We start from the raw sequence: 14219 nt of genomic DNA, 5'->3' as shown, positions 1-14219 counted from the left end.
GAAAGGGATGGTGTGTGTGTGTGTGTGTGTGTGTGTGTGTGTGTGTGTGTGTGTGTGTGTGCGCGCGCTGCACTTTCTTCAAGCAGTTCTGGTATTACGTGTGTACTTGCTCGTTTGGCACAGCACACAATGACAGTCTCTAAAAGGTTACATTACACACAGGTACTGTATTGTCACAGTGTGTGGTGTAACAGGGCATTTTATCAAACACCCTTGTCCACTATTGGTACTCATGCCAGCTAAAGATGATCGTGGCAGCAGATATTTGTTACGTAATATGTCAGAAAGGAGCAGATACTGTGCATCCCAATCTGTGTTTGCACAGAGGGTGCATCACTATAACAAAAAGGGCTGTGGCGAGCAGTTGTGTGGTGTGTAGCATTTGCTTGCTGTTATACGAATGCTTTGTCACTCTCAGTTGCTCGCATCATGGACTATAAAGAGTCAGAGGGCCACTCACTATGTCAACAGGGGCCCAAAACAAATGAATCACTTTCATGTTGAAAAGAGCAGGTCAGATGTTACATATAAGAATGTGTTATGTTCAGTTAAATTCTTTTGAGTTACAGTCACTGGAATTTGTCATTGTGATCCTCGAAGACTTTAAACACGGAGAAGCACAAACAAAAGTTCGGAGTTTATTTAGTAGCTAGAAGTAGGTTTTGTGATCTAACATTACAGCTTCACCCGGTGAGGATCAAAGTCTAGAAGAAAAGGAAGCTCGTACATGGCAGTGGGACAGAGTAGCTGGACCACTATAACAATTACTAAAGGTGACTGCTCGTCATCAAGATTTATAATAGGTAACTGACAGACTCGAATCATTGAAAACGTACCAAGTGCGGACAGAAGCTGAAGTGCAACACTGCAAACCCACGTTTTTCACCATCGTTGCCAATGTAGGCAGTGGCCAGACAAAACGCTTGTGGCCCAAAGTCGACAGATCTCTACCAGTTGCAGCTGACAGAAACAGAGGAATCCTCGTTCAGGACATAGTGAACAAACTGTAGTGTCAGCACTATGTGAGGAAAGCGTAGTTTGTTCTCTCTGCAACTCCACTCACCCACAGATGTCTATGCTTTGACTTTGAAAGGCAGGGCTCACTTTCTCTGCAACCTACGCACCCCTCCCCCTCCCTGAAAAATTGCGCAAGATATCGTGAACAAACTATACGTCCCACTACACTATCCTTCACACCAAATGTGCATATCTGTAATGACAAGACTACAGCTGAAAAGTAACTGCCACAGCTGGAGAGTAATGTAGTATATCATACAAATGTTTAGCAAAGCACCCGATACATAAATCTTTTTCTATTTATTGTTTTTCTCTTCATGTTTTTGGTATTGCCATATGGGTCTGAATATCTTGGAAATTGTTTTTATAAAAAGGCAAGATAATTTCAGATGAAAAAATAAAATTGTTTATGTAATACAAATATACAAACTGTACAAATTTAGCACCACGTTAAACTGCTAAATTCTTGTGGGCAAGTGTTGAAGCCAAATATTAGTCATATAAAATCAAATATGAAATTAATGTATAGATTTTAATTTTGGCCTACTAACATTATTTTATGTTGGAGAAACGTGTCTTAAGGTGAATAAACAGAGAAAACAAAATGTAACATGATAAATTATGCAAAAATTATTGTTAAGTAATAAAACTAATAGTGTTGCATTTCATAACTCTGAAAGTTGCGAGCTAGTTATACAAAAAAACACAAATACGTTGGTGGCAGAGGCCAGAGTTTGTTGTCCTGTTTTCGTCTTGCAACTTCAATAGCACGATGCACATTGTGCCAGCATGCTGTGGGTTAGGGCAGTTGGGATGAGGGTGTCATGAGCTATGCTTACCCAAATAGGCAGACACTTGAGAGCAGCTGATATTATTGGATGCGTAACTGCTTTCTTACTCATCATAACAAAACTACTGATAAGCGAGTGGAACCACGGATATCAGCTAGTTTTACGTAGGTGAACTGTATTTCTATTTAATAATGGAAAGAAATTGAAGAAATGTATGATGAAATCAAAGAAATTATTCAGATAGTGAAGGGGGACGAAAATTTAATAGTCATGGGTGACTGGAATTCGGTAGTAGGAAAGGGGAGAGAAGAAAACGTAGTAGGTGAATATGGATTGGGGCTAAGAAATGAAAGAGGAAGCCGCCTGGTAGAATTTTGCACAGAGCACAACTTAATCATAGCTAACATTTGGTTCAAGAATCATGAAAGAAGGCTGTACACATGGAAGAAGCCTGGAGATACTGACAGGTTTCAGATAGATTATATAATGGTAAGACAGAGATTTAGGAACCAGGTTTTAAATTGTAGGACATTTCCAGGGGCAGATGTGGACTCTGACCACAATCTATTGGTTATGAAATGTAGATTAAAACTGAAGAAACTGCAAAAATGTGGGAATTTAAGGAGATGGGATCTGGATAAACTGACTAAACCGTAGGCTGTACAGAGTTTCAGGGAGAGCATAAGGGAACAATTGACAGGAATGGTGGAAAGAAATACAGTAGAAGAAGAATGGGTAGCTTTGAGAGATGAAATAGTGAAGGCAGCAGAGGATCAAGTAGGTAAAAAGACGAGGGTTAGTATAAATCCTTGGGTAACAGAAAAAACATTGAATTTAATTGATGAAAGGAGAAAGTACAAAAATGCAGTAAATGAAGCAGGCAAAAAGGAATACAAACGTCTCAAAAATGAGATCGACAGGAAGTGCAAAATGGCTAAGCAGAGATGGCAAGAGGACAAATGTAAGGATGTAAAGGCTTATCTCACTAGGGGTAAGATAGATACTGCCTACAGAAAAATTAAAGAGACCTTTGGAGAAAAGAGAACATCTTGTATGAATATCAAAGAGTTCAGATGGAAACCCAGTTCTAAGCAAAGAAGGGACAGCAGAAAGGTGGAAGGAGTATATAGAGGGTCTATACAAGGGCGATGTACTTGAGGACAATATAACGGAAATGGAAGAGGAGGTAGCTGAAGATGAAACGGGAGATATGATACTGCGTGAAGAGTTTGACAGAGCACTGAAAGACCTGAGTCGAAACAAGACCCCCGGAGTAGACAACATTCCAGTAGAACTACTGACAGCCTTGGGAGAGACAACCCTGACAAATCTACCATCTGGTGAGCAAGATGTATGAGACAGGTGAAATACCCTCAGACTTCAAGAAGAATATAATAATTCCAATCCCAAAGAAAGCAGGTGTTGACAGATGTGAAAATTACCAAACAATCAGTTTAATAAGCCACAGCTGCAAAATACTTACATGAATTCTTTACAGACGAATGGAAAAGCTAGTAGAAGCCGACCTCGGGGAAGATCAGTTTGAATTCCGTACAAATATTGGAACATGTGAGGCAATACTGACCCTACGACTTATCTTAGAAGCTAGGTTAAGGAAAGGCAAACATACGTTTCTAGCATTTGTAGAAAGCTTTTGACAATGTTGACTGGAATACTCTCTTTCAAATTCTAAAGGTGGCAGGGGTAAAATACAAGGAGCGATACACTATTTACAATTTGTACAGAAAGCAGATGGCAGTTATAGGAGTCGAGGGGTATGAAAGGGAAGCAGTGGTTGGGAAGGGAGTGAGACAGGGTTGTAGCCCCTCTCCGATGTTATTCAATCTGTATATTGAGCAAGCAGTGAAGGAAACAAAAGAAAAATTTGGAGTAGGAGAAGAAATAAAAACTTTGGGGTTCGCCGATGACATTTTAATTCTGTCAGAGACAGCAAAGGAGTTGGAAGAGCAGTTGATCGGAATGGATAGTGTCTTGAAAGGAGGGTATAAGATGAACACCAACAAAAGCAAAACGAGGATAATGGAAGATAGTCGAATTAAGTCGGGTGATGCTGAGGGAATTAGATTAGGAAATGAGACACTTAAAGTAGTAAAGGAGTTTTGCTATTTGGGGAGCAAAATAACGGATGATGGTCGAAGTAGAGAGGATATAAAATGTAGACTGGCAATGGCAAGGAAAGCGTTTCTGAAGAAGAGAAATTCGTTAACATCGAGTATAGATTTAAGTGTCAGGAAGTCGTTTCTGAAAGTATTTGTATGGTGTGTAGCCATATATGGAAATGAAACATGGACGATAAATAGTTTAGACAAGAAGAAAATAGAAGCTTTCGAAATGTGGTGCTACAAAGGAATGCTGAAGATTAGATGGGTAGACCACATAACTTATCAGGAGGTATTGAATAGGATTGGGGAGAAGAGAAGTTTGTGGCACAACTTGACTAGAAGAAGGGATCGGTTGGTAGGACATGTTCTAAGGCATCAAGGGATCACCAATTTAGTACTGGAGGGCAGCGTGGAGGGTAAAAATCATAGAGGGAGACCAAGAGATGAATACACTGAGAAGATTCACAAGGATGTAGGTTGCAGTAGGTACTGGGAGATGAAGAAGATTGCACAGGATAGAGTAACATGGAGAGCTGCATCAAACCAGTCTCGGGACTGAAGACAACAACAACAACAACAACAACAACAACAACAACACAATGGAAAGTCAAGGGTAGAATAGCAACAATACTACAAAAAGGATAGAGTGCTACTCACCACATAGAGAAGGCACTGAGTCGCAAACAGGTGCAGTGAAACACCGTTACACCTTTAAACTTCCATACAAAAACGTCCCCTTTTGGAAATACAAAAAACACACACATTCTGACTAACACAACTCACACATAGATGGCAAATGCCTCCTGCCTTTTGTGTGAGTTGTGCTTGTGTGAATGTGTGTGTCTTTTCTATTTCCAAAGCAAGATTTTCCATTTGACACAATTGTCCAGAAGCTTAAATGTTTAGCAGTCTTTTCATTGTGCCTGTTGTCACAGTGGTATAGATTCGTTTCAACAGGCACAATGAAAAGACTGCTAAACATTTAAGCTTCTGGACAATTGTGTCAAATTGACCTTTCAATATGATTCTTTTTCTTTACATCCAGCAAATAATTGAGGACGTACGTTGCAAGTGCTACTCTGAGATGAAGAGGTTAGCACAGGAGAGGAATTCATGGTGGGCCACATCAAACCAGTCAGGGGGGGTTGCTGCTGTATAAATATTTTGTTTACTTTATGTGCACTGCCCCCAAAGATAGTTCTGTAAAACAATAGGGACTGAAAATATGCATTTTATAAATGGAAGACAGCAATTTGGAATTACTTTTGTTCTGCAGGAGTAAATAGGATCCTGAAAGAGATGACTTACTTCTCTGGGTCCAATAAGTAGGTATCTGTGTGAGCTTAGAGAAGCAACAAAGTGTGTTAATGCTGGGTGCCACAGTTGGTAAGTGTGGACGAATGAGGAAGTATGCTCACATTCCCCATAGTCGATGTTTGCCACATTCCATTACTGCTTTGTAACAATGATTGCAACAATTTTTACAATTACTGTTGGCCTATCGATGTTTTCAAAATGTTGCATACATAAGAACCATTATGTGACTTGGCAAGTTGGAACTATTCCATTTGTTACGAATTCAACTCCTGTTATTAACCTTTTTTTCCCCTTTTTTCACTTTCCTTATATCTCAAACCAAGCACACTTTCTAAATAGTACATGTGTGGGAGGTGTTCAAATATTCCTAAACATCAATTAAACTGTATCCATCCTAGATTCATTACTCAAGATAATAGTTTTGATGAGCTGATCCTAATGCTGCACTTAGTATTACTAGGAAATAAGTTATACCTAACTGAAAATTCCACTTCATACATAATAAGAAAAACCTTGTGAGCTAATATGTATTTCTAGGTATAGTGACACCCCTAGTTATAAAGATTGGCAGTTCAACTTTCAAGTAATGTATCACAAATTCTGTGAACCTAATTAATTTATGATATAATTAATATTCAATCTTAGAAACAGCTACATTGTGCATTGCAGATTTTCCCTCTGTGCTTACTAAATTCCAATATTTGCCACTATGCTTTTGTAGGCTTGAATTTTATGCACACTGCATTAACCGATTATCTCATTAAGATATTTTTGTAATTTACTATAATTTTCATCATGGTGTTTGTACTCATAAGCCAGGTGTTACCAACATATGCCCAGAAAATGATTCCATAAACTTTTCCAAATTCCTAACCCATCACATTTTTTACAAACCAAATTTTTATCAGTACTTAAAGTTCATCCTGAATAGCAAAATCTAACCTAGCCATTTCTCAAATGATTGTGCAATTTCCAAAACAACAATTTGTTCAGATATCAGTCTTCAAATAGTCAGACGTCACTCAAAATCATCAGTCTGTGCCCACACCTGATGAGCTAACATACATGTCACACCTATGTCAAGTCTGTTCCCAGTGTTTGCTTATACAATAGCTATGTGCAATATGTTCATGAAAATGTGTGTATCAGCCTCTGCAATAACTCAGTACTGTCAACATCTGAAAACTTTCAAGTGATTTCTGTCACTCAAATTAATGACTTTTTTGAGTGAATTGTATTGCGTTGGTAGGAAACTTGAGCTATTGTTGTGATTACAAGTGAGTGTTCAGAGCAGTGACTTCCATTGGGGACAGAATTAAGTGAACTACTGCTGTGTTCTTTTATCTGGTGAATTACTACAAGATAGTATACGAACTGTGATGTTTAATGTAAATAAGAGCAGTGTTCTGTGCTGCCCTTAATCACTCTGTTTCAGTGTTTTGTTAGAACTACTACTGATTCTTTTACAGTGTTTATAAAAGACTGTGCTTCAATAACTTTGTAAGTTATTCAATGACTTCTGCCACTGAACTCTTGATTGTCTGTGGGCACAGAGTTGATTTACACAGTATTAAAAAGCTGTCCGCAGCTCGTGGTCGTGCGGTAGCGTTCTCGCTTCCCGCGCCCGGGTTCGATTCCCGGCGGGGTCAGGGATTTTCTCTGCCTCGTGATGACTGGGCGTTGTGTGATGTCCTTAGGTTAATTAGGTTTAAGTAGTTCTAAGTTCTAGGGACTGATGACCGTAGATGTTAAGTCCCATAGTGCTCAGAGCCATTTGAACCATTTTTTCACACAAAGCTAAAAACTTGTCGTCGTAAACAATAGTACCTTGAGGACGAAAAATGTGCGTAAAATGCAACCAAAATTGTGGTGGTGTGTACATCTTTGAGCAAACACCATTCCGTACTCCTTAATACTTTTAGCTTGATGACTACAAACTGATGTGCTACCAACAAGACAATGCAGGAGAGACTACTACATTCAGGCTGGTGTGCTTACACTCTGTTTGTACAAATCAAAGAAAATGTTGTTTCTTGTCCAGTACCGCTAAATGCAACTATAAGGAGCTAGTTTTTCTTTATGTTACAAATTAGTTCATCATTTCTTGTAGCTGAGTACAATAATAGTGTTGTCTCATACAGTGGGATAAGTTCAAATATCTGTTATGTCAGGAAGATAGATAGTTGACCTTATCACAAACTGTAGGACAGAGGGCTGCCTGTGGAATGTGTGTAGCATGAACTGTAAAAATTCTGAGTCAAAATATGACTCCATACAGCAAATCTCTGCTGTGCTAAACACCAGCAGCAAGTGCATAGAAAAGAAATTCACATCGCTGCCAACACAAGAAAGGTGAAACATATTGGGCACTATCTGAGGCGGAACTTAATTTATATAAGAGAACAGAGAAACTGTCAATGTGTGCATGGTAGGCAGATCAACAGTAGCGTTACATTCCCCAATTTGTTGAGACATTGTTGTAGAAGAGGTGCTGAGTGTTGATAATGAAGGTGATTTGGTTTTACACATTAATGTATTATAAGTACTCAATATTTACTTCCGTGTTATTTACTTAATTGGACTGCCTTTGCACTATACTTTGACCACTTTACCTCACAAACTGGAGGGACTGTCTGAGATATAGCTGGCCTTGAAGTAAACAATAGCTATTCAAATTGTTGAAAATAACTTCTTGTTATCAAAAATTGTAGCCTAGTACTAATACTCTGCTTTCAGGAACTGTTTCTCAGAAATTTGTTGTTTTCTTTGAAACAAATGTTAGAATTTTAAAATCCTCATTACAAAAAAAGTATCGTCTGCCACATTCAGCTCATGCAGCACACCATTTCTGCCACTTCTGCTATAATATGTTTTTGTCCACTACACCTTTGTCGGTGTCTATTTATATAGTCAATTACCATTAACGCAGCACCACATATAATTAGTTCATACTCTTGTCTAAATATACACAATATGAAATGTTTACTGACAGCTTCAAGCATAGTAGATGACGAAAATATACGTACAAAAATGTTTGTTGCTAGTGTGGATGTAGAAGTAAACAAGGAACACAGTTGCAAATATGTTGTGGACCTGACTGGAAGCAATGTCGCAAACAAAAACATATAAACTCGGAGTATATGTGGCTTATTGTAGTACAGCAATTACAAGGTAAAATATGTGTTTGTTTGATGTTTTGTGTGGTTCAAATGAACTTCCACAGTGACTGTAAAGTTGAAGACTAATGAAATTAAGTACTTTCAGTTAGATAAGTTTCTTATTCAGGAACTTTTCAAGTCATAAAAAAAAGTTGCCTTGAGGACCTTGCAATTGGTAAACTCACATTCCAATACATTTATTACCTATTAATATTTGTGGTTAATACATATAGTGTTTACAATTGACTGCAGAATTCAAGACCACAATAGCCGAAGTAAATACAATTTCCATGTTGGCTGCACTTCTCTGTCTAGGTTTCAGAATAGTGTTTTACATTCTGATGCAGAGGCCTATGTCGGGGTGCTGGTAGACATAATGCAGATTATTGAAAAAGTCCATACATTCAAAGAAAAATTTATTATAAGAGAATGTTACTGACCACTACTATGATTTTATCAGAATATTTGGACTCATTAATATGCAAATTTTTTAGCATTCAGATCAAATACATTTATCAGTATACAAGCAGCAGAGAGCATTCTGTGTTGTTACATACATGTTTTGTCTGAAATGCAGTAGTTGTGGAGTGTAAGAGGAAACTGTTAATATTAGCCTACTCAGTGCTCAAGTTATGATGATATGTGCCAGTACTCTGTACCTCTACCACTGGTGAAAACAAAGTGTTAGAACAATGTTTTAAGATGTCTAAATTTCGCAAAAATGCACCCCCGCCCTCCCCCACCCAGAAGGTTACAGTACCAGAACCTCTTCTTTCTTACAAATCAAGTAGGCCTATTGGCTGTATTGTAGAGGAGTTGCCTGCTTCTTCGTGTTAATGTGTAGCTTGACTTCTTCACTTCCCTGAAAATTCTCCTTTGTAATGTTTACGGAAAATAAAATGTATGAATGAATTAATAAAGAAATGGAAATATAATCATTATGTTTAGCAGTAGGGTTTTCCCACTTGTTGAAAAAAAATTTTAACCCCATAAAAAATTTTATTTTTATGGCTTCAGAAGGGGTAGTTGGATAAAATAAGTTTCTCGCTTATCCCATCTACAGTACACTGCTGTCAAAGCTCCTTCCCCTCCATTTCTAATTATGTCACGTATAAACTCAACCTGTATCAAACAATTCTATCATTCAAATTAATGATGCAATATAATGGAAGGAAACATTCCACGTGGGAAAAATTATATATAAAAACAAAGATGTGTCTAATCCCCTGCCCCCTCCTCTCAACTCCCCAATTAACCTTTCCCAAGATGCCACACTGATTTTGCTTTAGTATAAAGTAAACGAGACCCCACGACCAGATCACTGTAAATAGCTCAAATGAAAGTTTTCATAAATTAAATGATAAGGCAAGGGATACATATGATGTGCAAACTTAGTGAGTGACAACTCTTTGTTGGAGACTCAGTAAAAATTCTCATTACAAATCTAATCTCATTCCTTGAAGCAATTGTTATGACATTTTCAGAGTTTGTGAACTGGAACCTTTTCTCTATGTAGAACCATGTTAAAAAGCATGGGACACAGTGGCCTTATTACTGTGTACTAGCTAATATTAAAAAACAATTCCACTGCTACAGCCCTTATTTCATACGAGATACCCGCAATGAGTTGTGATTACATTGATAACTTACAGAGAGACAGAAACCAGAACAGACTGCCTTCACCACAACCCACTAACACGCAGAGATGGCCTAAAACATTCTTACGAGACTGTCATCTCTGCAGCACACACTGATGAATAGCGTAGCGATGTATCTGATTTCTTTTGATTTATGGCTTTATATAATAGTTGTAAGTTAAGTTGTTAATGTGTGCCCTGATATTGCTCCAAAATACACCACTAAATATTTACACGAGAGCTTCATATTGTTGGTAACTATTCAGTGTATTTCTATTGTACAAAAATGATGTCTGTAATAACACAGAGTGAACAAATCTTATTAAAGATTGTCATATGACCATTTCTGTGGGTAGGCTCTACAAACTTGTGCTATTCAGCAAGCTCTCTTTGTTAAAGCTCATGAATATATGATCACACAATGACAGCTGATATTGTTTCATGCAGTATTTAATGTCATGTAAGACCCAGTCACCCATCCATTCACTGAGATCAGTGGATCACAAAGGAGAACCTTCAGGGATGAAGAATGAATCAAGGCATCCATTTACTACAAAAGACAAGCATATCATAAAAACTTAATACATGCACTCTTATTAACAATAAACTATCACTATCATGTTCAGTACTCCAGCTAACGTGACATAGTAAACTAATAATAAATCCACTGTTGCAAAAAATAAAATAAAAAAAATAAAACTACAGTTTCTGCGGTAATATTAAATCCAAGCCTTTGAACCAAAGGTCCTCATGCGTCTTTTAACCCCTTACACGAACGATGAAAGATCCATTTCGAATTGTATCAACAGAACACTTGACATCATGGGAAATACAATCCTGATGTACATTAAATAATCCAGCAATAACGGTTAACAACTAAAATACCGTCAGAGAGAAACTAACTCTTGCATAAAGAAGCGTATTAATGACCCGAATGTCATACACTGAATACTTACCTTTAAATACTGTATCCCAGCAAGAGCAGGAACAGAAATGTCTGTCAACTTTTCGGGCGTACTGGTTCCAGAAATAATACAGGATGCCAATATGAAGAGGAGGAAAGAAAGCAGGCGCGAAGAAACCGCATATTTTTGCTATATATCTATGGCCGGACTCTGTAGACTGGCTGCCAAGAACCATCTTTATTGTAATTGGTCCATGTATGTCATCAAAACCAAGCACGATATTTGTGCACCTCAACAGAAGTTTGATAAACGTTAATCTTTGCGTTACGAATCACAGTCATGTTTTTATCTCGATCAGACGTGTCAACATATGTTGCACTATCTATTGACACTATCTACATGTACTCCGCCTACTTTACTGTTGTCTCCATGCTATTTATACTTCGTTGATTGATTACCCCGCCATGCTGTTTGTGTTACCTAGCAACCATGGCATCTTCAAACAGCTGATCAACACTATCGATAGGTTTGTCGCTTAATTATCGAAATGACAAATTTCAATTTTGTTCTGCACGATGCAAATATGTGACGCAAACCAATGTGTATCCATTTCAGTCCCATCATACTGCAATACGCATTTAGAATTTGAAGCAAAAAACATGGTGTGATCAAGAGGATTTTTTCAAAGTCTTTGCCAGGAGGTTAGATTTAGTAGAAGAAATGTATTTCACAATACAGTATCGAAGATAAACAAGTGCTCGCAGCTCTTAAGATACACGTTTTACTGGCTACACTAAATGGCCTTTTTTCTAGTTTTGGTCCGTGCTGCCCATGGTGACATAGAAACTTCGGGTTTAGTGAAGCAGGGAATACAACTCGTCGGCTTTGACCAATAACGTCAGAATTGGCCACAGGGCATTTATTACACAGATGAAAGAGCTGACAAGACTGTTCAGAAACAAAGGAATACGAGGGACGAAAAATATAGTTTATATATATAGGCAAGTAGTATTTTCTCGTTAAAGATATCGCGTATTTGTGTCGTATTAGTTCTGTGGAAAATGAAGGGGTAAAACGGATGGAAATGTTGATAGCATAGAATACCTCGCGTCACATATATATGGATTGTATCCCGAACCTCATTCCAACTGTATTGGTTAACTGCAGTACGGGATGCAAGTTTAGCGTATGTCGATTTCTTCGTTTTCGTTAGCATTAATATCCTGTTGTTCAGTTGAACAGGTCAACTGAAGCACGGGATACAAATTTTACATGTGTTGTTTCTTTCTCCTCCGCTACCATTAATAGTCTGTTCTTACGTAGGTAGTAGTACTACCGATGGCAGAAGGTGCTAAGTACATAATATTTGTGTCCCATACTTCCGTTGACCTACATACATGTACACTGCTAACGAAAACGTGGAAATGGCGTACGTTACATTTGCAACCTGTACCTCAGTTGAACTACGCGAAGAGGCAGTAAGACGACACATACACAAATTGTATCCCGTACTTCACTATGGGGCACACCTTCGGTGCTAATAGTATCGACTGGAAGTTATAGTTCTGATCACATCAGTGACAATAACATCCCATTCTTTAGTTGAGCTATGTAGCTATACACATCATTTGTATCCTGTTAACATATATAGGTATATTTAATCAATGTTACATAGACCCCATGTCGTTCTTTTCGAATAGGTACTGCCAGGGTAAAGGTCAACTGAAGGACGAGATACAAATTTTAGTTGTGTCGGGCGTTTCGCCTTTAATATTGCTAGTACAGATTCGAAAAAATCGTACTGATACTAGTGCTGGAAAACGAAAGAACGACAGCTGCGAAATTTCTATTACGTACTGGAGTACACGAAAACATACGTAATGGTGTGACACAACAATGAAATACGTCAAAATAGTAAAATGCAGTAAAAGAAAAAAATAGAAAATTGAACTTACCACACGGAAACTTCTTAAAAGAACCGAAGCCGCCTAGAAAGACATCAACAAAAATCACATACCCACATACACAACAAACAAAACATTACGAGCACACACTGACACAAACACACATACTCGCACAGGCATACATATTCACCCCCTACCCTCCATCCTAATGTGAAATTAGCTAACATATTTCGAACGGTACATTTGGCCAAAACGTTTAACAAAACATTTAAACGGGCAATATGTTTGCGCCTCCATGAATATTCGACTACGTAACTTTGAAGTGTGGAAATCCGGCGTTTCCCCTCCCCTACAAGAGATTTCACAGCTGACCAATAATCCTCGATGCTATTTGTGCAAGCCCCTGTGGATAATGATTTGAACTCAATATTGTGATTAACTACGGGATGCTGATAACCCCTTTCCCCTAAATCCCTATATGAAGAAAAACCATCTGAAATTACAGTGGACCTTCGTTCCTTCCATTGGTTACTACTTGAAACACTACGTTGTCACACTCTTGACCTGAAACTACAGCACCCCAAACCCATGATTCCTCCGGAGGTTCTTCCGTGTTGTACTTCCTTTTGCCAAAATGCCACTCGTCAGTTTCGACCATAACACCCGGCCCCCTATATTTCAAGTATTCCCCACAAACTTCCCTACAAAAAGAGTACCAGTCTACAATTGTACACTTACCCACACGCCATTCATGGACACACAGCTATACAGGATATCTCAAACACCAACAGTACGTGATTTTCATAATGTCTCTCAAGGCGAGCTTAGATTTTTCGAACCACGTCCCTCGTCTAATGGACCGACACAACAGATCTTTGCTGCAGCGCCATACGAATAAGTCGTGAGTACGGTGACGAGATACACTTGTGAGGCGCACATGTTCGCCACACTCGCGACATCGAACATACTCGGCAACGAGACCACACATTTCTAAAAAACAAATCGTGGCCAACATGTCTACGCCCATAGCCTCTCTCAAATCATCCAGGTTCATCGGAACAGATAAATCCATACCTGCAAACGGAAATGAGATACTAAAAATTGTCCTAAAATAAGAAACTAATATTCCAAATTACCTCAATAGCACGAAGAATGAAATTAAGTACCGAATGAATTGTAAAGAACCAATTAATTAAATAAATGCATACGAAGAATATTTTGAGCCAGGCTATATGTAGTGATCTCTTTTAAAATCACATTCAATTATTTTAATGTACAATGATAGCGCTTATCCGGAACACAGAACTGTTTTACTATCTATGGCTGAAAGTGAAGACATTATTATCTATGAGTAACGTAAGACGTCA

General features: G+C 38.2%; 1 protein-coding gene across 1 annotated transcript in view; it reads right to left on the bottom strand.

Annotated features, from left to right (window-relative positions):
* The window catches only part of LOC124719101, a 47933-nt gene extending 36572 nt beyond the window's left edge, over positions 1-11361 (bottom strand). The window contains exon 1 of the mRNA XM_047244793.1: positions 11000-11361. Coding sequence (XP_047100749.1) covers positions 11000-11183 — 184 coding nt within the window. The 5' untranslated portion in view covers positions 11184-11361. The remainder of the gene's footprint in view (positions 1-10999) is intronic.
* Positions 11362-14219: the final 2858 nt, after the last annotated feature.

Source organism: Schistocerca piceifrons, chromosome 10 (genome assembly GCF_021461385.2).
Source record: "Schistocerca piceifrons isolate TAMUIC-IGC-003096 chromosome 10, iqSchPice1.1, whole genome shotgun sequence".
Lineage (NCBI taxonomy): Eukaryota > Metazoa > Arthropoda > Insecta > Orthoptera > Acrididae > Schistocerca > Schistocerca piceifrons.
The sequence above is the reverse complement of the archived record's forward strand: the minus strand, read 5'-3'. Positions and strand labels throughout refer to the sequence as shown.